At 32.6% G+C, this 25,892-nt stretch overlaps 2 protein-coding genes across 3 annotated transcripts in view; both read right to left on the bottom strand.

Annotated features, from left to right (window-relative positions):
• The window catches only part of LOC139525594 (uncharacterized), a 33,612-nt gene extending 23,348 nt beyond the window's left edge, over positions 1 to 10,264 (bottom strand). The window contains exons 1-4 of one of the 2 annotated variants that reach the window (XM_071321088.1): positions 10,177 to 10,264; positions 5,867 to 6,078; positions 3,844 to 3,996; positions 1,384 to 1,589 (exon numbers count right to left, since the gene is read on the bottom strand). In XM_071321088.1, the coding sequence (XP_071177189.1) occupies positions 1,384 to 1,589; positions 3,844 to 3,996; positions 5,867 to 6,028 (521 nt within the window). In that variant the 5' untranslated portion in view covers positions 6,029 to 6,078; positions 10,177 to 10,264. Of the gene's footprint in view, positions 1 to 1,383; positions 1,590 to 3,843; positions 3,997 to 5,866; positions 6,152 to 10,046 lie in introns of both variants that reach the window. The other variant, XM_071321089.1, reaches the window with a different exon arrangement.
• A 9,127-nt stretch (positions 10,265 to 19,391) lies between these two features.
• The window catches only part of LOC139525593 (short transient receptor potential channel 7-like), a 43,021-nt gene continuing 36,520 nt past the window's right edge, over positions 19,392 to 25,892 (bottom strand). Inside the window, exons 12-14 of the mRNA XM_071321086.1 lie at positions 24,861 to 24,992; positions 22,147 to 22,213; positions 19,392 to 21,191 (exon numbers count right to left, since the gene is read on the bottom strand). Coding sequence (XP_071177187.1) covers positions 20,782 to 21,191; positions 22,147 to 22,213; positions 24,861 to 24,992 — 609 coding nt within the window. The 3' untranslated portion in view covers positions 19,392 to 20,781. The remainder of the gene's footprint in view (positions 21,192 to 22,146; positions 22,214 to 24,860; positions 24,993 to 25,892) is intronic.

Here is a 25,892-nt window from a genome sequence, read left to right as displayed (position 1 = left end):
CTCTTATAGATAGAAAGAGCATTCAAGTAGGAAATAATACAATATAACATTCTATATTCCGAAACCTCTTCAACTCTTGTCTGAAGATAGATAGAGTATTCAAGTAGGAAATAATACAATATAACATTCTATATTCCGAAACCTCTCCAACTCTTGTCTGAAGATAGATAGAGTATTCAAGTAGGAAATAATACAATATAACATTCTATATTCCAAAACCTCTTCAACTCTTGTCTGAAGATAGATAGAGTATTCAAGTAGGAAATAATACAATATAACATTCTATATTCCGAAACCTCTTCAACTCTTGTCTGAAGATAGAGTATTCAAGTAGGAAATAATACAATATAACATTCTATATTCCAAAACCTCTTCAACTCTTGTCTGAAGATAGATAGAGTATTCAAGTAGGAAATAATACAATATAACATTCTATATTCCAAAACCTCTTCAACTCTTGTCTGAAGATAGATAGAGTATTCAAGTAGGAAATAATACAATATAACATTCTATATTCCGAAACCTCTTCAACTCTTGTCTGAAGATAGAGTATTCAAGTAGGAAATAATACAATATAACATTCTATATTCCAAAACCTCTTCAACTCTTGTCTGAAGATAGATAGAGTATTCAAGTAGGAAATAATACAATATAACATTCTATATTCCAAAACCTCTTCAACTCTTGTCTGAAGATAGATAGAGTATTCAAGTAGGAAATAATACAATATAACATTCTATATTCCGAAACCTCTCCAACTCTTGTTTGAAGATAGAAAGAGCATTCAAATAGAAAATAATGCAATATAACATTCTATAAAAGATTCATGTAGAAAGACATGATGGCTCAATACCAGTTTAAACAATAAATGTAGAATATGTCCATGGGACACACATAATGCCCCTACCTGCAAATTACATTATAAATACACATTACTAGAGAATTGTAACAGTGACACCCATATTTGAACTTGATCAGTGTTTAATGGTTACAAGCATTGTGTATAATATTTGTTTGAAGAAAACTACAGGTAGAGAACAGACCTATTTGGGATGTATGTAATGAGGGACAAGGATAACACTTAATGCATCCTTTGCCTAGCCGCGTGGACATAAAAATTTGTTGGAGTACATATGTATTTGAAAACCAAGACACCAACATGAAAAATAGTTCTATCTTGTTTTTGAAATTAAGTTGCTTTTCAGAACTCTCCAGTTTAAATCAATAAATAAACTTATACTTTACCATTTATCATGTTTATAACAAGCTGTTTTGAAAGTTAACATGAATTTCAGATTAATGAATATTCTGAAAAAGTCTTGAAATAAAGTTTTATTCCATTATCTGAGATTAGGTCTGAATGTGATCTAGTAAAATACTTACAAAGTATTCTGGGGAAGAAGTTTGTCAATAAACTGGCTATGTGGATGAGATCCAGTCATGAAATACTGAAGTTCTTGTTTGCCCAGTAATATATCAGCCAACATTTGAGTGAGAACCTCTGGATCTGTTTTGCCATCATCAGGGAATGCCAGTCCGTCCTTTATATCCTTGGTATAGCCCATCATCTTCATTAATTCTCTTCCTCCCTAAAAAATATAGTTTTTTTAAGTGTGTTTTTTAAACTACAATACTTAGTTCATATGAAATATTGACCTAATTGGCCGAGAGTTCTAAGTAGTTCAACTACTGCAATCACTACCCAGTCAATGCTGATGTTATAAGTTTGAACTCTTTTTGTGCTGGTGCACTCGTTTCCAATCTTAAATGACTAGGACTGTCAGTTTTCCTACAAATGGTTAGTGTTTTATTCCAGGGACTCTGGCTTCTTCCTACTCCAGCAATAAAAACTGCCACAATATAGCACAATAGTTTTGAAAGTGGTATTCAACACCAATCAATCAATCAATCATTTGAAATCATTCATGAATTCTTTTCTCATTTGCTCCATGTTTAGAGTCTGCAAAATTCTATATAAAGTCATAACCAACCACTAGTGGAAAATAATGGGACATTAATTATATACCTGCTCACATTCCTGACCTTAATAAAATCTAGGTATTGCAACAGTTCATTGACAAAGCATTATTTAGGAAGGTATCATATATGTGAAAGCTGAAAACAAAATTGTAAATAAGTAACATAAAAAAAATTGTTGCAAAACGGCAAAGAAATTTATATAGGAAAATTAAAAATGAAAGTAGACATGGTAGAATGTTTCTGTGAACACAAATGCCCCTACTCAAGCTTGCTTTCCAACAAAATGGGACAGACGGAAAGATTGAAAGATAGAAAGACAGAAGGAAAAAGGGTCAAGAGTAATAATTTAATGCCCCCTTTGCTGTGCAGTTGGACCATAAATATATTCTTAAGAGGGTCAGTATAAATTTGCAAAAGTAGGTAAGAAAATTATATCTTTAACATGACTAAATCTTTTAGAATCATTCCACTGTACCCTCTATATCAACATATATAATTAAAATAAATAAGAAATATTATGATGCCCTGGAACCATTTCTCTGTATGCAGCAGGGTTTCCGCTGGCGGTCGCCATTTTCGCAATTTGCGAAAAAATAACAATTGTGGCGATAAAAATTTGTCATTTGCGAAAGAATTTGGCGAAAGAAATATATAGAACGATTTATTTTCCTCCATCTTGTTTATTTACTTTTTTCGAGTTTCTCGGACTTTACCCGATCAGACAATACTCGGAATTCACCTTGACCTCATTAAGATTTGGACAGAAAATCAATAATCAGCTGATTGCATTTTATAGCTATCGACAACAAAGGACTAATTAATAAAGGTGTTGACTATATTGTTTGACAAAATGATATGGTTAAATGGCTTCCGCTAAATGTCACATACAGAATTTATTTACGACTTTGCGACGAACGTGTTTGAAGCAAACTTTTGACGTCTCCTCTCCTTTTAAAGATAATTAGAAAAGAAAGCTGTTGTTATGACGAAAAATTTTCAAAAGCAAGAAAAATCTCCGATTCAAAACTTTAATTATCCTTTGACTTTAATATAGGTAATTGATTAGGGAGACTACTTTAAAGTCGTTTGAGTGATACGTGTGTTTCAAGCATAGTTTTAGTTTCAACTTTTTCATTTACGATGGTCAAGAAAAGAAAACTGTCGTTATGAAGAAATCTATCCAAAAGGTTGGGAACAACCCCTCGAATGAGAGTAGCCCTTCAATGTTATGACTACACATGAAAGGAGGGATCAAAATATCATGTGATAATGGCTTTTGTTTTGTTGTAAAAATCACTTTACTAGTACAAAAGGGCACATCAATATTTTTCTTTTAAAGAAACTTTCCCTACGAACTATACTGGTATTATATAATCAAAACATGTCCATTAATTTTGTTGTATTCCAGGACTTATATCTTCTTTATTATTAAAAGTATAGTGGCCCCCTCATTTAGAAAAGTTGTTTAAAATACAATGAATATTTTTCCCTTTTATGTTAAAAACAAAATCTGTTGTTTGAAAGTAAATGTTTAGTGTTTATTCATTAAATGTAGACTCTAAAATAAGTTTGACAGAATAGTCATAGACACAATGGGGCAAAATCACCTTATATAAGGGAAAAGGGGGGGGGGGGAGTAAGAACAAAAGGTAAATTTTAAAAGTAAACTATAGCTATGTTACTTGGCGAAAAAAATAATAAAGTGGCGAAAAATATATTGTTTTGGCGAAAGAGGTGGCGAAAAAAATAATTGACCCAGGGGAAACCCTGGTATGCAGTATAAATATATGACTAAAAAAACACACTTTCACTACATATAGATCAAAGAAAGATCTGAGAAAAGAATAAATAAGCAATCCTTACCTGTATAGCATCAACCCTGTCTTTGAAGATCTGGTTAGAAAACTTGACATACTTCCACATGTTTGACCTATTTTCTTCAGGTTTGAGCAGGTGTCTGGTATATTTTTCTAAGATACTCAGTGCTATGGTGATTCTGGTCAGCTGGTCAACATTCTGGGGAATAATAATATTTTATACAGCTGACTGTTGTAAAACAAATACACATTCAATTGAAGATTATATGCAAATAAAACAAGAATCCACTGTTTTACCTCTGAACATGTTGAATACTACTTTGAATATGTAGCTAATTCACATATCTTATGTTATGTAACAGGCAAATTAAAACAATTGTGAAAGAGGTGTATTGCATGTACCATCTGACAGAAGTGAATATAGGTAACACACAGGTAAACTAGTGTTGAATTTATTATGCCATTCTGCTGAATCACTTTACCACTCTTGGAAGGGTTTCTTACTTCAGGAACTTCAGGTGACATTATCTTCTATCTAATTTTCTTTTTCAAATTCAATAAAACCAGTGTACTTTTTTTGTTAAGGTTTATTTTGTGAAATAAGTGTCAATTTACTCCAAAAATGAATCTTTTTTTCCAGGTTAAAAAACTAACTGCTGGGAAAAGAAACACCTGAATTTGTACTATAATCTGAGTTTTGGGGTAATAATTAAGTATTGTGTAAGTTGGAGAACACAATTCAACAATTTTTTCATTTGTAAAGGGCATAACTCTAAAACAGTAAACCTGAGGCCACCAAAATCCAAACTTGATCTGTATTTTGTGGTAATAAGTATTGTGTATAAGTTTCATAATATTTGGTTGAGGTTTACTTAAAGAAGAGAATGGAAACAAAAAAAAATCAGCAATTTTTCCATTTGTAAAGGGACATATACATTTTGTAAATCTGGAAAAGCTTATAGCCACACCTCCAAAATTCAACCTTTAACTGTAGTTGTGGTAACAAAAATTGTGTATAAGTTTCACAACTGTTAGTTGAGTCAAACTAAAGTTAAAGAATGGAAACCAAAAATTCAAGCCTTATAGCGGGCTACCGTGGGTACCACGTCCCTTTACCCGCTGTAGCCCGCTGTCAGGCCGTCCATGTATCTCACCCGCGGTCGAGACCCGCGGTAGCCTGCTCTCAGGCCATCCACAAACAATTTTTCCATTTGTAAAGGGCAATAACTCTAGAATGGCCTAGCATAACTAAAGTTAGAGAATAGAAACAAAGTTTGGAACATACAGACGGACATACAGACAAGACTATGGTAAAACTAAATGCCGCTACGACATAAAAATTCTACCATCTTGTTCGCAACAATCGTTTTTGAAGTATAGAGAAGACTCTTTCCTAAATAAACTTATCACAGAGATATGTCTCGCCTTTTTGTAATTTTGATTATGCAAATGTTGAAATCAAAATAGCAATACTTCTTCCACAAATTATGAAATATTAGCAGTTCATCTTAAACTGATCTTATCACAAACTAATACATGTAAACTAAGATAAGTTTCAAAGTCATTAGACTGTGACTGAGGGGTGAGGCCAAATATTCTCAATGGAAATGAGATGTGCCAATGCTTATACAACTGAATACCAATTAACATTGGCCTACCACTAATGGTTCCCCTTGAATTGACCTAATCACAAACTAATACATGATAACTCAGAAAATTTTTCAAAGTCAATAGACCATGACTAAGGGGGCAGAGCCAAATCATCTCCATGGAAATGAGATATGCCGATGCTAACACATCTACAGATCAAATATCATTGATCTAACACTTGTGGTTCCCCATAAACTGACCTAATCACAAACTAATACATGTAAAATAAGCAAAAGTTTCAAAGTCAATAGACCATGATGGCGGAAACAACATACCTGTGTCTCACTTTTTGACTCTGTCAAGGCTTGACAAAAATTAGTTGGTTCTGCCATGTTATCTTTAGTAATCTTTACAAAACAACTAACTGACATCCTAAAGATAGCATTGCAAGTATCTTTTGTATACAATTTCATATTTACCTGACTATTAAGCTCAATTAAACTTTCCATATTGATTGACATGTATTTAAGTGCCAGCTGACAGTCTGCATGTATAAGTGTCTGTATATACATAGCTGGATCTTGGTTTCCCTCTGTGAGAGCCAATAAGTAGGCTTGTTGGACAGCCTGCATGTCAGCCATAGTTTGGGTTCTTATCTATGATGTATCATGTAGAATATTGTATTGTGTATCTGAAATATATATGAAAATCAAATATGCATTCTTAAAAAATAAGAAGCCTTTTTTCTCTAAGAAAGTATAACTCTGATCAACATGAAGCTTTATCATGTACATGTACAAAGACTGTGCCCCTAGCTCAGTCCTTATTTTCTAGCTAGAATACTGTACATAAAATCATTGTAAGCAGTGCAAGCCTCCTCAACACACACACACACCACCAGTTTTGAATCATATTTTGCAGAAGGGGTTTAATTTTTATTTAAATAGATACATGTAATTCCTGGATAAAACCAGGGATGATTCTAGGTTTTTTTCAAATGGGTCCGTTGACCATCAGATTAGGAATTTTCATCCCAATTTGGAATTTTCTATGCTTAAATTAATCTATGACAAAATAACATTATTTTCCTGTAAACACAGAATTTAAAGGCTGGTTAAAAATGTTTACTTGTCTTGAAACATCATTGAACATGTTAATTAAATTGCAAAATCAATAATTGAATATTATATAATCTTATTAAATTTTGAAGTACTATAATTTCTCAGACTATTTGGTTTAACTAAGAATATAATGTTTCATTTTTGTTACTTTATACAAAACATTTTGAATGTTACAATCATGAATTTGAAATTACAATTTAAATGAAGCTTTTTGTTGTTTCTATCATGTCATTGCAATTGTTAATTTGTTGATCACCCAGAGCTTGATAATTTTTATGGAAATATAAAAGGCAGTGGCTACTTTGCCTCTTAGGTGCTATTTTACCGGCTCCGGCAAAATAGACTCCTTGGGGCTATTTTGCCGGCTCCAGCAAAATAGCGATTAATATAGAGTTTTGCTATTTTGCCGGTCTTATTTCAGATTTGAAATGTATTTTTTAACAACACTATTTATACACAGGTGATTTATGTGGCTAGATGTGAATAACCTTTTTGTTCACCTTGCCTTCCTTGTCATTCAATTATGGTGAACTGCACTCATTTAATTACATGTACATATGTTAATTTCTGTTGAACATTGAACGTTCGAAAATTGAATAAACAAATTTGTTATCAAACAAACTTCATTTTCATCCGATATGAAGAGCTAGCTACAGCTGGTTTTGGAGAACTTTGAAACGAGAAAAGTGGACTAAAAAAAATCATGAAAACCAGACAAATTTTTAATAATAATAATCTATAGTCTATGGTGCAATAAAATATTATAAGATTAATAAAAAAAATATTGTATACACAATGCCTAGAAATCTAGCTATTGACAGCATTTATTCTATGAATGTTGAATATTGAAATGTATGCAAATTTTGCTAAATTTGATGCAGACGCAAAAGAAACAAGTGTTATGTTCAGTTCATGTCTGCAGTGGAAGCACCTTTCTGGTGCCAGATTTAAAAGAAATTCACCAAAAAGTAATTGCAAGACACAGTGCCACTGGTGTTGTAACGATCGACGTAAAGAAGTTTGAGATATTTAAATTTTTATAAGGGTTCGTATGCTTTGCTTGTGTCTATTATATATTTTTTAAAAGAAACATTTTTCAGACGTCCTATCATAAATTTAAAAGTACTAGTATCAATTCTAATATTTATAATGCGTTTTTTAAGACAAGTATTTAAGAAAAAAGTACAAGTTTCAATTTTAGTATTTTACTTTTTAAAATGATTAAAAAGACATGTTTTTAGAGACTTTATGTTTTTAGAGACTTCTTATTAAAGTTATGACTATCAATTTTCAATATGCATGTTTTGGATAAATGTTTAAAGAAGACATAATTGGAGTGCATGTTTCTAAGCACCAGTATTTTTTCTATTCATGAATTCTATACTTCTATTTTAATCATAATTAACACCAGCAAAATAGCAAAACTCTATTCAAATAGCTATTTTGAGGGAGCCGGCAAAATAGCGCCAAGGAAGCTATTTTGCTGGAGCCTGTAAAATAGCAACTGCCAATATAAAACAACTATCTGAACAACTCTTCTTCTTCTTCTTCTTCATATACATAAAAACATCAACTGGTTGATGATTACTTTCCGGCGCATGCCTGGTTTAACAATATTGTTAATGATTAAAAAAAAATTTTTTTTGTAATAATTTTTCAATTTTTATATAATGCAAATGTATATCAGGGATCTCTATGGATGAAAATTGAAACGATTGAGGAACTTTCACCATTACAAACCGTGTCTATGCTGTACAGTGTAGCGCGATTGGAAGTATTTTATCCCTCCATACAAGGAATGGTGAACATGCTAATTCATTGCTTATTTAAATTATATTTATTTGAATTTTCATTATAGAATTAGAAGTATCAATATTTTCATGTATTGCCGTTTTTAACCATTCAAATACCAAGTCTTCATGGTCCCCCCTTAAGTCGAGAATGACCAAAAGCTGTCATGAAGGGTCCCATGTAGATTTCTTGTTTTTTTGGTAATTGTTATGGGGGTTAAAAATCATATGATGTGGAGCTTATTTTTCATGGACACTGTCAAATTCAGAACCCATTACCGGTATGGCTGATTTGCAGCAACAACAAAATGATTCGTACGGTTTATGTAAAAGGTTAAAGAGATTTGTAAAGCAAACGTTGACAAATGAAAAGGTTTTTAATGACTTTATCTGGCAAAGTGATGCTGTGCAACATGCATCTTTCGAGTCTGAATAGAAAACCGGAACGCGGATGTATCAATTTGATTGTAATATACGAAATGAATTCGGAATTACGATACGATATTTCTTTACAGGAAATATTTAGGTTTTTACTTTCAAACTTTTAAAGAAATTCTAAATTATCGTTACAGCAGTACTCGAGTTATTTGCGATGAAATAATATTTACTGTTTTGCGTCTTATTTTGTACTTCTTAAAAAAGGGGGATGCTGATTGCGTAAGTCAAAATAAAGCACGTGTTCGACTTGTTAAACTGTTTTCTTTGTAACTGGATTATTAATTTATTTATTTAATCTAAATTATCATAATCATTTGCTGAAACTTAGTTGATTAATTCGACAAATGGATCGTCTATCCTCAGATAGTATTCTCCTGTCTGGTTTGTTGATCTACCTGTACAAGCTCAGGTACAAGTGATTAGCGATCTTAATCCGGATATCCCTCAGGCGTTCGAACTGTATTGGATTATAACATAAAAAGCCTAAGGGTAATGCAATTACATGCATTTGATTATAATTTATAAAAAAATGGCGTCGGGGTGCAAAAGAACGATGAAGTTTTGAACGATGGCGGAAGACAATTTAACGATGGCGCGAGTCATTTGACGATGGCGCAAGACATTTGAACGATGGCGGGGAGCCATCGTTAAACAGGCCATGGAGATCCCTGGTATATGTAAGTAATATTTTTCAATTTTTATTTTAAGTTTTGGTTAAGATAAAAACAAGATACATATTAAACAAATATGTGTTTGTAAGTGTCAAGGAGTATCTCTCTAGTGAGTTTCTCCTTGAAGCACTCAGTAGTGGTGCTGCAGGCTATTGGTTCAGGTAATTTGTTCCAGTCTTTTATAGTTTGGCAGAAAAATGAAAATTTGTAATGTTGGCCAGTGAAGTGTGTTAATCATGTTTGTTACACTTTCAGTATATTTGTAGTTTGAGTATACATATCTCGCTACACGTCTTTGGACTTTTTCTATGGAGTTAATGTTCTCTGTTGTGTAAGGGTCCCAGACAGTGCAGCAGTATTCAAGTTTTGGTCTAATAAGGGACTGAATCAATCAAAATTATGTTTATCAATTGAAACTTCTATTTCATGATATTTTTTGTTTATATTTGTTTGAATATCAATCCAACCGTGAAAAGTAAACACTTATAAAATAAATCATTAAATAAAATGTAAAGTAAATATTAAAACTGATTGTATAATTTCAAATGAAACCGTTGTGATTTGTTAAATACGGCTTCAGTGGTATCTAATACTATAAATATCATGATATATGGCATGTATGGAAATTACTTTCGCTACTGTTGATAATTTCCGCTTCATGGCCAATGTCACGTACATATATTATATTTCACTGACAATACAACAGATGCTCATTTGAAATAATGAAGACAAAAATGTACTGTTTAAAGTCATCTGTCCTTTTGCTTACCCAATCTTTTCCTGAGGATTTTTATTGGGACTTTCTTTTTCTCATTTTCTGCAATGACTCACAACACAAAAGAAGTAAATCAGGGGAGGTAATCACTAACTGTGCATTCTGTAGCTGGGCATTTATAAAATGAGGTCTTGATTTTAGAAGTGGACCTCGGAGCACTGTTAAGGTAATACATTTGTGATCATTTGTACGCAACCCTTATTATCTAGTCTTCATACTCCACTCACAACCGTTACGATAACTAACGTGAAATCTCGAAGACAATGACAGTCAATTTCACTGCTAAAATAAATATGCCTTTACACCAAATCGGCTGGCCCTACTTTTTCAAGTATCTTGTCTTGTGGAGTATCCTACCTGTAAATAATCACTCTGATTCAAACAAAAATTCTCTGAAACTGACATTATCAATATGCTTGATTTCTTGATTAACAACATATTTGTTACGTTTGGAGGACATGTTTTTCAACAAAGTGTCGGAATTCCAATGGGAACCAATTGTGCCCCTCTTTTAGCCGACTTGATTCTTTATCAATATGAGGTTGACTTCATACAGAAACTTCTTAGGAAGAAATATAAGAAGTTAGCAATATCCTTCAGTAACTTTACGTTCCGCTATAAAGATGATGTTCTCAGGCTCACTAAATAATACAAAATTTCATGTTGACTATGTTGAACGAATCTATCCAATCGAACTAGAAGAGATAAAGGATACTACAGATGCAGTTGAGCCTGGCTAATAACTTACATCTAAAAAATGACAATGAGGGTCGTTTGAAAACAAAACTTTACGACAAAAGAGATGATTTCAGTTTCCCAATTGTGAACTTTCCATTTCTATGTAGCAACATTCCAGCAGCACCTGCATACGGAGTATACATCTCCCAATTGATACGATATTACCATGCGTGTATTTCCTATTATGATTTCCTTGATATAGGATAGCTGCTCACAAGGAAGCTATTAAACCAAGCTTTAGAGTTCCAAATGGTGAAGTTGAAATCATCCCTTCGTAAATTTTACGGACGCCATCACGAGGTGGTTGACCGTTATGGAATAGCTGTTTCACATCTGGATGATATCGGATATATTCCTTATGTCGTAACTACAATACCCTTCCCTTTTCATGAATTTGACCTATCGAATTGGACTATTTACCGGATTTGTAATAACGTAAGCAAGACGACGGGTGCCACATGTGCAGCAGGATCTTCTTACCCTTCCGGAGCACCTGAGATCACCCCCAGTTTTTGGTAGGGTTAGTGTTGCTTAGTCTTTAGTTTTCCATGTTGTGTCTTCCGTACTATTATTTGTCTGTGTCTTTTTCATTTTTAGCTATGGCGTTGTCAGTTTATTTTCGATCTATGAGTTTGACTGTCCCTCTGGTATCTTTCGTCCCTATTTTTCACCAACTCGCCCCACTTTAAAAAAAATCGCCACACTGGTTTATAAACTAGCTCCACAAATGAATAATGGATAAAGCCTTATTTCGCTCACTTGCATATAGATCTAATAAAGCTGTTACGACATTATCACACTTTGGAATACGACACTATCATTGCTTTGGAATTTCATCCAAAGATGAAGAACTGGATTTTACATCACTGTATTGGATACTTAAACTACATAGTATCCTTACAAACAACGGTATATTGCTGGGTCTTCCAAGTGCTCCACGAAACCTCTTTTTAAATTATTAACAAACATCTATTATATCAGCAATCAAAGCTTAAAAATAATTGTGAAACTGCCTATTCTGGAGGTGGCGTGAATCGGATATGGATACTAAAAAATTCCAACGATCTTTTAGAATACATACAATCTAAACATCGGACTAGGACTTCTCTGGAACTGAATTTTAATGTGCGTATTGTTATGCGTTTACTTTTCTACATTGGCTAGAGGTATAGGGGAGGGCTGAGATCTCATAAACATGTTTAACTCCGCCGCAATTTCGCGCCTGTCCCAAGTCAGGAGCCTCTGGCCTTTGTTAGCCTTGTATTATTTTTGATTTTAGTTTCTTGTGTATAATTCGGAGTTTAGTATGACGTCCATTATAACTGTACTCGTATAGATATTTTTAAGGGGCCAGCTGAAGGACACCTTCGGTTGCGGGAGTTCTTTGTTTCATAAAAAAACGAATGCCCAACGTAGATGCAAGTATCTTGTGTTAAGGAGGGATAAATCCTACTTTTATTGTAAATAATCACTCTGATTCAAACAACAAATTCTATGTAACTGACATTATCAAGATGCCTGATTTCTTGATTGACAACATATTTGTTACGTTTGAATTGTGTTTTTCAAATGACTATCGGCATTCCAATGGGAACCAATTGTACCCCTCATTTTACCGACTCGTTTCTTTATTATCATGAGGCTGACTTCATACAGGAACTTCATAGGAAGAAAGATAAGAAGTTAGCAATATCCTTTTAACTTTACTTCCCGCTGTATGGATTATGTTCTCTCATTAAATAATTCAAAATTTGGTGACCACGTTGAACGCATCTATCCCATCAAACTAGAGATACAGAGTTCTAAATGGTAAAGCTGAAATCGTGGCTTCGTAAACTTTACGGACGCCAGCACGAGTTGGTTGACCGTTATGGAATAACCGTTTAACAATGGATATCGGATATGTTCCTCATGTCGTAACTACAATCCCCTGCCCTTTTCAAGAATGTGACCTACAGAATTGGACTATATATCGGGTTTGTAATAAAAAAAACAAAAAAAAACACGACGGGTGCCACACGTGGAGCAGGATCTGCTTACCCTTCCGGATCACCTGAGGTCACCCCAGTTTTTGGTGGGGTTCGTGTTGTTTAGTCTTTAGTTTTCTATGTTATGTCATGTTTTCTATTATTTTTTATTTGTCTTTTTCATATTTAGCCATGGCGTTGTCAGTTTATTTTCGATCTATGAGTTTGACTGTCCCTCTGGTATCTTTCGCCCCTCTTTTACAAATATACCAGTTTCGGTTTAACACAGTGAGTCAGGCGCTCGTCATGACATTATCATACTTTATACATATACCTGTCTCGGCTTAACACAGTGAGTCAGGCGCTCGTCACGACATTATCATATCAAACAAATACACCTGTATCGGCTCAACACAGTGAGTCAGGCGCTCATCACGACATTATCATACTTTACACGGCCAAAAACAACAAGGTATGGTAAGAAAAGCTTGAGTTATGAGGCAGCAAGTCTCTGGAAACCCTTGGTAAATGAGGCAAGGACCTTATTAACTTTTGGCCAGTTTATTTTTTTTTATCTCCACCTGGTGTTTTTCAGAAATTTGAACCTGTAGTTCTTGTAAATATTGTAACTCCTTGCTGCCACATGACTTGACATTGAGGTCTGCCGTTTGTTTTATGTTTCTTTTTTTTGCAGTTATTTGATATTTCTTTTTTTGCAGTTATTTTATATGTTATTTCTTTGCTTTTTTATGCATTACCTGTGCCGTAGGTAGCTACTTGCAATCTTTTGCTTGTGCTTTATAGTGTTTAATTTTGTATGTGCTACTTGTATACACATATTGTGTATTACTATGTGCTTATATTTGATTTGTTTTAATACATATCTTGCTTAGCTTTTATTTTGCATGTACTATCTATGTATTAATATATGTATGTGCTGTCTTTATGTTTGTGTTGTATATGAATCTGATGTTTTTACATGTATGTTTTGTTTATTATCAGTCGTTTAAAGAGCTCATAAGAGCTCATGTTCCTTGTTATTATGTATATATGCAACCCAACTTTAAGTCTTTACTTTTACTTCACAAATACACCTTTCTCGGTTACCACATATAATGACAAGAAGAACAGAAATACCATGATAATAAAACGGCTATCTCATAAACATATTTTATAGAACACTAATTTTGTAATTTCGATGCAAAATAAGACGATATATTTCTAATATGCCGCATTTTTTTTTTGCTTTCGGTGTTACTCTTTTGATGCATACAATCAATACTTTAGATTACATTTTTCACATAAGTTTAGAATGACATACCGTGCACTCAGTAAGATCTGTACCTAGCATAGGAATTCATTAATAGATATCTATTAATCCACATTTGAAATACCCATAAACTGTAAATGACTGGAAAAACCAACGGGAATTTCCATGGCAATGATGTTAAGGTCTTATTCTTTTAATTATCTTGATTTAAGTCATCGATTGATGTAGCCTATGAATGTTTTTTGCAGCTTTATAAAGTCCATAATATGAATTATTTCAGTTGTCTGTCATGACATCAGATTAGCAATTAACATCCGTAACAGATTTTAGAAATTTGTTGACAAGGCAACACATTACAAACACATGCATCTAAAGTATAGACTTTTTATTAGGACAACTGAAATAACCCGCACATTCGAATAAAATACCTAGTCGGGTAAATTTATAATTTAACGAAAGGTCTCTTTATAAGAAAATATTACTCTGTGAATTTATAAAGCACCAGACCTACAAAAACTCGTGAAAGGAAGAAAACGAATATGTAAATAATCTTCATTATATCAGATAAATAGATCTTCAAATTCTTCGAGAGATGTTTAATACGTCATGCCCACCAAAAACCCCTTACTTTTTATTTCTTTTTTTTTAATGTGAATTTTATTTGTATGTAACATTCACTTTTCCGATTTTATACAATTTTGTAGCCATTGTGGAATACATGGAGCCAGATTGCTGATTAAAGTCATATGGGGATCAAACTGGTCACCTTACACACCGGAGACGAGAAAGCTGCCACAAGACAACAAAGAAAGACATCAAGGACGATCGCAAACTAAAGAGTGACAAAGGCCAAATGTAATATTTGGTGGGTTTTATGTAAATGTTGTGAATTTTTTTATGTTCCAGGCAATAATGAAACAAAGCATTTTTTTTTATAAAATTTTAATACAAACATAACAAGTAACATTATACCCCAACACTTACAACACTTCTCTGTCCTGCAGAGCATCATATGGCGCTGTATCAGATTCACACATATTCAATTTAGCATTTTCTTCAGTAGTCCAAATAATCATATGAAACCTTTAATATATTTTTTTTTTTATTTCTAAAGGCGATTTATATTTTTTTTCTCTGACGCCCGACGTGTTGAACTGCTATTTTGATTCTTTGCTGCAAAGAAATTATAATTGCCGTTCAAGACATCATGATTATTGAAAATGGCGTCATGTTAAAAAATTAGAACAGTCTCTTCATACTATAGTAATTTGGACGATTAATGTCATAATGCCTTAGTTTCATTTAACAATAAATGCAAGAGTATGTTTTCACATAAATACTTACGACTACGATTGATCGTAAGTACACTAGTTGAATTGTTCAAGACTTACAATCAATCGTTAATAGTCGTAAGTTTTCTTTTGGTTATGAAACTGACTCCAGATAAAATATTTATGACTCCATAATGCGCAATGCACTAATTTGTTGGACAAAGGCACATGTTTTACAAATTAAGGTGTTATGAGCGGGGTACATCAAATGAACACATTTAAATTATCTGTACAATAAAAAAAGATTCATATCATATAATTAATAGTTTGCAACCATAAATTTATAAGTATTAAGACAAAATCACATACGTCATAAGCAATACGTTATAATAAAAAGAAGACAAAAAATATATTCTGATATTTTTTTTCTTCAAAATTTAACTTTATCTCCAAAGTACATCTGACAGCTCAGAGTTAAGATGTACATATTGACTCCTTGCTTATTTTTTTCAAATTTCATAGACTACAAAAATCATGACATGCATCTATATTCAAAACATTCTTATCCGCTCGTTACTAAATTGACAGAAATCGCGACGGATGTAACAAATGGAGCAAGAACTGCTGTCCGTTCCGGATGACATAATTCATCATTGGGTTTGTAATGCTTTGTTGACTTTCTTTTTTCTCTTTTTCTTTTTCATTTCGAAAAAAGTTATAGTCAGGTATATTTGAAGAAAACTTTTAAAAAATCAAATATAACTGCCTGTTGGTTTTGTCCGGTTGAATTTTGTTCAACCAACCATCTCAATCATTTTGTTTACCTGAAACTAGAGGCGAATAGTAAAAACTCTTTTAACAATGTAAACTGTGTATCAATTCACAGAAATCTGTGTTATAATGTTTGCTGACGTTTCCGAACTTAAAACCGTGTAAAAAGAACAATGCTATCAGTTCTTTACATTTTAAAGTAAAACATTTATTTGTCATGCAAAAAGTATACGCACGACAGAAAAAATTATAATATTGTAAGGCTTATCTTATCAAAGTTAGAATATAATATAAAAGAAGTTATCATCTGTAGCTGTTAAGAAACACAAGACGGAGGACAGAAGCACATGTTTTCATCTATCACACATTCATCAAGTATACTAGTCAACAAAAGTAACGCTACACAAGTTTGAAATCGAAATTTATCATTAAATATCATAAACAGGAAAACTGTTGAAATTATACATTAATAGTTATCAAAGGTACCAGGATTATAATTTAGTACGCCAGACGCGTGTTAAACATCATTTGGCAAAGTATTTTGTTCTGAAAAAGTGACAAAGTTAAGTCGGAAAATTAGAAATACAGAGCTATTGAACAAATTTCAAATTTTATTTTGTGTACAGGATTTAAAGAAAAAAAGAAAAACCAACAAAAAAAACCAAAAAAACCCCCCCAAAAATCGGCACCCAATTTAAATGATGCGAATGTCGTATGCATATATTAACGAACGTATTCATATATTAACGAAGGAATGAATCATTTTACTCAAACCATGTATGAACGGTAGGCTTTCAGTCAAACATATATTTTTAATCGATATAAAATTGTAAATGAAAAATAGCCAGATGCTCCACAGGGCGCAACTTTATACGACCACATAGTTTGAACCCTGAACGGTTGGGGCAAGTATAATGGACACAACATTCAAGCTGGATTCAGCTCTAAATTTGGTATGTGATTAAATAGTTGACACAGCATAGGTTTTTGACACAGAATGAATGTGGTCTTATGAACTTAAATAATTTTGTTTGCCTTTGAGCAATTCAATATGCTGTTGAATATTAATCCTCTCAAAACAATGTTTGAAGAAATTTTCTTTTTATTTATGAAATCTGAAATGAGAAAAATTGCCCCCGCTCATTTTTTTTCACATCCTCCTTTCCCTTATTCCAAAACTGATCTCAATTCAAATTTCTAATGGAGTTTGCAACAATAACTACTCATTTAAATACATCATAAAATATTAAAATGTAAAAAAAGTGCTTGTAATCACTGAATGGTAAAAATTGTGTAAATTATTAGTTGGTAGTAAAAGTGAATATACATTGTATATTGTATAAAACAATGATTTGAGTTGATTCAACTACTATTCTGGACAAAGAAAGATAACTCCAATTTTCAAAGCATATTTCATAAAAACTGTGCAATTGAAAATTTCTTGCTATTGCGCAATATTGTGCAATTAGTTATTACTTGCTATTGCGCAATACTGTGCAGTTGAAGATTTCTTGCTATTGCACAATACTGTGCAATTGAAGATTTCTTGCTATTGCGCAATACTGTGCAATTAAACATTTCTTGCTATTGCACAATACTGTGCAATTGAAGATTTCTTGCTATTGCGCAATACTGTGTAATTGAAGATTTCTTTAATTTTGGACCCTGATTTGGACCAACTTGAAAACTGGACTCATAATCAAAAATCTAAGTACATGTTTAGATTCATCATATCAAAGAACCCGAAGAATTTGTTAAAATCAAGCTAAGTTTAATTTTGAACCATTTGGACCTTAATGTAGACCAATTTGAAAACAGGACCAAAAATTAAGAATCTGAATACACGGTCAGATTTGGCATATCAAAGAAGCCCAATAATTCATTTTTTGATGAAATCAAACAAAGTTTAATTTTGGCTCCTTTTGGCCCCTAATTCGTTGGGACCAAAACTCCCAAAATCAATCCAAACGTTCCCTTTGTGTTAGATTTCGATTTACCTAAACTAAAGTTATTGTGCGGAAACCAAGAAAATGCTTATTTGGGCCATTTTTGACCCCTTATTCCTAAACTGCTGGGACCAAAACACCCAAAACCAATCCCAACATTCCTTTTATGGTCATAAACCTTGTGTTTAAATTTCATAGATTTCTATTTACCTTTACTAAAGTTAGAGTGCGAAAACCAAATGTCTTCGGACGACGACGCCAACGTGATACCAATATACGACTAAAAAAATTTCAATTTTTGCGGTCGTATAAAAATCAGTTTTTTGCCTTTAATCGATTTCTTTGACGAAAAAACGGCACACTGTAAACATTTGACTAATTGGTCAATTTTGCTTATCTTGATACTGTATTCAATTTCTATATATTATGAAGAAAGCATTGCCTTGTATCGTTTCTTTTGTTGACCATTATACTTACTATATTATAACAAATAATCCACAGCTATATACCAAATTACATAAAAATTTAAACATAAATAAATTGTAAACAACAAAATAAGGTCAGAATAAAAGCGTAAACACAAATTTTTATATGCATATATCACAGTAATAATCACAGTTTTATGCTGAAAATGTATCATATACACTATACAAATATAGCCTTTGTATGAGGTCGATACAAGGATATATTGACCTGAAAGAAGTATATTGACTGAGGTCGAAGTCCGAGGTCGATATACTTCTTTGGGTCGATATATCCTGTATTGACCTCATACAAAGGCTATATTTGTTATATTATTAATTTCCGACCATGTTTGTATCAAAATCGTCATTTAGGTTTGTTGGAACTTTATAGATATTACATTGTCTCCTTGACAATAACAACATATTAGTTGTTATTTCATTTACTTTTTTTTTTTGACATCTTATGTATTCGAAGATTTTTTTTCGTCAAATAATCGATCACAGATATCATTTGTTTCAAAACGTTAAACAATATCCTGAAATTCATTACATGACGTCACAAAGTATATCGGTTTTTAGATATTCTAAAAATAACCGTGCAATATGCTTTTTGCCGGTCAATATGCTTTTTGCTATCCGCCGTTTTCTCACTACCTTCGAAAATATAGTTTAACATGTGACTATCCCTAAACGAATCAAATTTGTTAAAATATACGAATTAATAATATTATTATATATCATTGGCTATCAGGTAATCAGGGAGTTGTATGAACAAAAATAAATAAAAAGAAACAACTTTTTTTTTAATTGAAGAAAGTTGAGTCGTTGGGTTGCTGTCGTACAGGCGTTTATTTCGTTTATCGATATACGTTTATTTAGTTAAAATATGTCATGTTAAAGAATGCTTTATGTCCAGCGGCAACCATTTCATACATAGTCAGTACGACTAAACAAAGATTAAAGGTTCTTAATATTTTAAACTCACAAATAAAGCATTTTATAAGGATACATTCATCACATATTTCTTGATTGACAAAAAAAAAACAGAAAAAATAATTATGTAACAACGGCACTCTCGATTATTCTGTACAGATACCAACAGATTATAAAAAGACACCATAAACATTTGTATCGATTCATAAACTACATATAAAAAAATGAAACAGTTAAACGGTAAAGCAAAACAGTGCACGTTTTACATACACATTATACAAATATTTTGACAGCCTTTGCACACGTGTCAAAATTCAATAGATGGTAACAAAACCCAAACTAAGAGATGTTCCTTAATCCGAGCACACTAGCGCTACACAGAAAAGGAGCGTTTTCTTCGTTAGATTCACATTGTAATGTGGCACTTTCATGGTTATTTTGAAAACAACATGTCTTCGTTTCATTTGTTTGTTTTAATCTCTCTGAAATACGTATACATCTGATTATATATTGTATCTGAATATCATTTATATTTAAAAATCTTTGAAAAAAAACAGGCAAGTTTTTCCATCTTCATGCAAAGTTGCCATCAGACTTTTGACTATTTCTTTAAGCAAACTTTTGCAGGCCAGCACAGTCGACCGATATATAGTACTCATTTGCTATAACAAATATTTTGAAAACAATTTCTAACTGGAAGTTCTTTCATCTTCCGACATATAGATAGCAATAACTTCCGATCAAGGATCGACGATCAAAAGCTTGGCATCTAAATGCAAGACTTCGGAAAAGTTCGGAGAGCTGATAACCTTGCTTCAGGTAAGCCTGATTTGGCACAACTTTTACGAATTTTTGGTTTTAATCTCTATAACTTCGCAATTGGTTTGGTTTTAAAACATTTTTGAATTTTTAATCAAGTGGCATTGAGCATTCTTAACTAATCCAGAAAAGTGCTCCAACGGAAACAAATTCAATTTCATGGACACTGTTTTAGATTTGTTTCTAACTTTTCGGTAAATATCAGACTAAGTGAGGTAAAAAAATATATACAAAAAATATATAACTGCTCTCTTTACATACTTCGTGTTATTTTACTGAAGGCAATACGGTACATTTTAATAGCACACTTGTATAAAGAAAATGGTAAAAACAAAATCATGTCTGCACTGAATTGACCAAAAACAACAGACAAACGATACAAAAGTTGATTCAAGTCTGTAATGAAACAATTTATAAACGTCAAGTTTCTTTAGACACTTTTGTATATCCATTTACACTGTTTTCTATTCCTAATTCTTTTGTTTCTCCTTCTTTGTCATTTTCTTCCTCATTCCTATCACAACCTGACCCTTCTATTTCTACATTAGAAGTCTCTACATTAATATCTGCTTCACATACGATTTGGCTGTTCTCGTATGATTTGTCAACATTGTTATCATACGGCCCAGAGACAAACTCTTCATCAATGGACATTTGTTTAATAGGCGATCCAGATCTGCTTTTTAGTTTCTCCAACGGACTTATTGGGACCCCTAATATCTGGCTTAGTTTTAACATAACTTCATCATGCTGTTTTTCTCGAACTGTTAAGGTGTTTAACATCTCGTATCGGAAACTGGAAATATCTTGTTTAATTTCTTCAAAGTCATCTATTTTACAAAATAAAATAAATACTAGAACTAAAGCACGATCCTGAATAAGATAGACAAACACATCAATTACTAAGTGTTTTTTTTTATATCCATTCAAACCCCCATTTGTTTTGAAAATTTGCAAGTCAAAAATACTGCAGCTGTTTTTATATAGTCCGTTTCTATGTATGTTGATGTTTGTTTTTGTTGCACTTCAGTGTTTCTGTTGTTTCGTTGTTTTCCTCTTATAGTTGATGTGTTTCCCTTAGTTTATGTTTGTATCCCGGATTTGTTTTTTTCTCAATCGATGTATGACTTTTGAACAGAGGTATTCTACTGTTGCCTTTATTTATCATTGATTTGAAACTTATTCTGTGTATACTTATATGCAAGTACATACTTAAATGAATAATATTTCCATAAACCGATGGTCAAAATTATACCAAATTTATATTGTTTTTATACATGTGATGGATGTTTAAAAGAAACTTACGACAACATCATAATGATTTTATACCACAGAAATACTAGTATTGATTTTACAACCAGAACTAGACGCCTAATTCGCTCTCAACTAGCCCTAGCTAGAATTTGAAAAAAAGGTAGACGGTAAGATATTAGGAAGAACTAAGATTTTAGGAAAATTTACAAGGGTGTGACCGTTGTGACAACACTCTGTTATAATTTCTGTTTTGGTCAGTATTACACCAGCCAATGAAACATTTGCTTACAAATTGTTGAAGCTCCGTATCATTACGACACAACCCGATGACAAGTGATCCCGAAAGGACTTTAAAACAAAAAGTAAAACGGAGCGTTGTCAGATATTTGTAAGCAGAGTGTGGAGACAGGATTTGTATTTTAAATCAGATTAAATTCCATTGAAACTATGGCTGATGATGATGAATATTCTCTCTAGTATATTCGTTATCAATTGAGAATAAATTTGAAATTAGAATAATACCACCTTTACCTTCGGTTACTTCTGCCTCTCTCTGCATATCAAAGATATATCTCTGTACTATCGTTTGCATAACTTTCTGCAAATAAAAAACAAACAACAAATTTACATTTTGATAAACACACAACCTTTGTTGAAAATGCAAGTATATGACTCTTTGAATCTACATATCTTTAAACAACCGTAGATTGCATAGCTGTGAACTATTATCTTATTTCAGAATTTTACAAAGTTCTTTCCGACATTTTTGGTGTTGAAAATATTATCTTCAGAGCCTGTGTTTTCCTCAACAGACAGGCTTTGCTTACAAGGAAGTTACAAACCAGGGTTTCAAAATGGTAATGTTGAAGTGATCCTTTCGAAAAATTTACAGTCGATTTTATGAGTTGATGGGTCGTAATGGAATACCTGTTTCACAGATGACGACGAATATGTTCAAATTGTCGTAAACACAATCCAATCCTCTTTCCATCGAATGTAACCTACTGAATAAGTATATAACTATGAGTGTGTACTGACATACACAAATAGACTAGTGTCGCATGTGTAGCAAGAGAAGCCGCCCAACCTTCCCGAGCACACACAAACATCCCCGTTTTTTTATGTAGAACTCTTGTTACTTAGTCTTCAGTTTTCAATGCTGTTTATATAGACTTTTGTTTGTCTTTTTGTCATTTTCCGTTTTTTCCTATGGCATATTCAGTTCGTTTGCGATTTACTGACTAACCATTGGCATCTTCCTCTCTTTTATAAAAGATTTATTGTGTTTTATATTACAAAATAATAAAAGAGAGGCAACAGATATCAAAGGGGCATTTGAAACCCAACAGTTGAAAAAAGCTGATAACGTCATGGCTAAAAAAGAAACAAAAAAACTAAACAGTACACAAAACACAACATAGAAAACAAAGATTGAGCAACAGGAACAAACCCCACATAATATGGGGGGGGGGGGGTCCTATGTGCTACGGAAGGGTAAGCAGATCCTGATCCACAAGTGGCATTTTCGTGTTGCTCATATACGTATTATGCCGGTGATAGGTTTCATTCAGTAGGTCACATTCGGGGAGAAGGGACGGTATTGTAATTACAACAAGTTGGACGTATCCACCGTCATCTGGCGGACGTAAAATTAACATAGGCATGATTTAAACTTCTCAACTTTGAAATTTTGCTTAATAGCTTCCTTGTGAGCAGCAACCACAACCGAGTATATTATAAAATTAAATGAAGCCTTGGATATCATATCAACTAGGATACGTAGAAATGGAAACTTCACAATTTGGAAGCCGAATTATCTTTTTGGTCGGAAAGATTGTTTTTAACCGAACCTCGTTGTCAATTTCTAGATGTATGTCAAAATATAAAGCGGACTGTACTGTATCTGTTGTTTCATTTATCTCAAATTCGATGGGATAGATGCGTTCATCATAGTCACCAAATTTGAATAATTTAGTGACAGAACATCGTCAACTAATATATAGCGGAAGAGGGAATATAAATGATACTACTTATTTCTTTTCTTTATTCCTTAGACATCAGCCTCAAATGAATGAAGGAATAAGTAATAAAGAAGTAGAATACAATTGGTTCCAATGGAATGCCGATTGTTTGTTGAAAAACAAAAATATTGTCAATAAAAAAAATCACGCATCTTGATAATGTCAGGTTAAGAGATTTTTTTGTTTAAATCAGAATGCTTTTAAACAAATAGAATTTGTTCCTCCATAAGAAAAGATACTTGTATCTTCGTTGGTCATTCTTTTTTATGAAACAAAGCAGGACCAACTCTTTCAATTTGTATTTCAGTTTTGAAAGAATCTTTGATTGCATGTACTCTTAAAGATCTGTGGAACTTATCAATATTAAAATCTGATTCATGTCATTTCTATGATAAGTAGTTTCATAAGAACTTTGAAGCCCGGCATTGATTGATAATAGTTGTTAATAATTTAGAAAGAGGTTTCTTGGATCATGTAAAAGACCCAGTAATATACTTGCACACTTATATAGTTTGAGTATCCAATACATTGAAGGAAGAACCAGTTCTTCCTCTTTGGAAAAAATTCCAAAGGAACATAGAATAAACTCATCATAAATACCAGGATTAAATTTTGTAACAAACTTATCAGGCCCCTTATTTGGGTTTCCAATTGAACCCATAACTACAAATTTTTACCGATATAATCACGTAATCATTTATTATTATTTTAAACAAGATGATCAAATAATAAAAAAGATACACTCCAAGATAATCAAATAATCAAATAATCAAATAATCTTGAAATATTTGTTAATCTAATAATATCTATAAAACAGATCAATAAAACCCCCATGAGGAGGCGTACCTATTCATACTTGGTAAGTCAGTGTTATGTAGTGTGATTTACACACAATAACGATGTTGTTTAGGGATTTTTAGCGTTATGAAGGGAGTGTTTTTAGCCCATGTTAATGATATAATATGAAAAAAAATGGAACTTATATTAAAAATAATTTTGTATGAGTATTGTATGTATCTATGGAATATATAATATATCTACTAGTTCAGCAAGGAAATAAAAAAATATCCTTATTACTTGTATTGTTTCACACTTCGGCAATTTAGGGATTTTAACATTTAAACATGCGCATTGTTGATAAATCAAAATACTTTTATTATTCAAATTACGTAAAATTCTGAATGATTTTCATACAGGGAATTCTGTATTTTATACAATACGTACGTGATAACTTTTTTTGCCAAAGGGTAAACTCTCTGTACTTCGTCTCCGATCAATGTCTGCTGGCTTCAAGTGTCCATCACTGAGTTGAAGATTGAGATTGTCACGTGATCTTGCTTGTGAACGTGCACCATTCTGTTTGCAAAAATGAACAAGATCAACATTTCAACGTACCAAACAGACCCCAAAAAAAACCAGATAATTTTTTTTAAAAATGAAGATAGCGCTGTATATTATTTTCATTTCGTAAGCAAAGTCACGCACCTCCTTAGTTTTTAGCGATAATTTTCCATCTCAAGCGAGTAGTATGATATGAAAAATTATCACAAAAAATGATCAAAGGAAAAATGCACAAAATAGCGATAATAAAAAAACTAGAGGGTCTCAAGAGCCTGTGTCGCTCACCTTGGTCTATGTGCATATTAAACAATGGACACAGATAAATTCATGAGAAAATTGAGATTTTGGAGATAATGATGTGTTTGTAGATCTAACTTAACTAAACATTCTGGTTGCTACAATTGTCTCTATCTATAATGAACTTGGCCCAGTCATTACAGTGGAAAATATTTTCTAAAAATTTAAAAAAATTATGAAAATTGTTTAAAATTAACTATAAAGGGCAATAACTCCTTAAGGGGTTAATTGACAATTTTGGTCATGTTGAATTACTTATTGATCTTATTTTGCTGAACATTTTTGCTCCTTACAATTTATTTCTATCTATAATAATATTCAAAATAATAACCACAAACCGCAAAATTTCCTTAACATTACTAATTTGGTGGCCGCAACCCAACAACAGGTTATCTGATTTGTATAAAAATTTCTGGCCAAATAGACCTTGACCTAATACACATCTTTACCCCCATGTCTGATTTGCTCTAAATGCTTTGGTTTCAGAGTTTTAAGCCAAAATCTACATTTTACCCTTATGTTCTATTTTTAGCCATGGCAGCCACCTTGGTTGGTTGGCCGGGTCACGCCACGCATTTTTAAACTAGACACCCCAATGAACAATGTGGCCAAGTTTGG

Source organism: Mytilus edulis, chromosome 5 (assembly GCF_963676685.1).
Source record: "Mytilus edulis chromosome 5, xbMytEdul2.2, whole genome shotgun sequence".
NCBI lineage: Eukaryota > Metazoa > Mollusca > Bivalvia > Mytilida > Mytilidae > Mytilus > Mytilus edulis.
The sequence above is the reverse complement of the archived record's forward strand: the minus strand, read 5'-3'. Positions and strand labels throughout refer to the sequence as shown.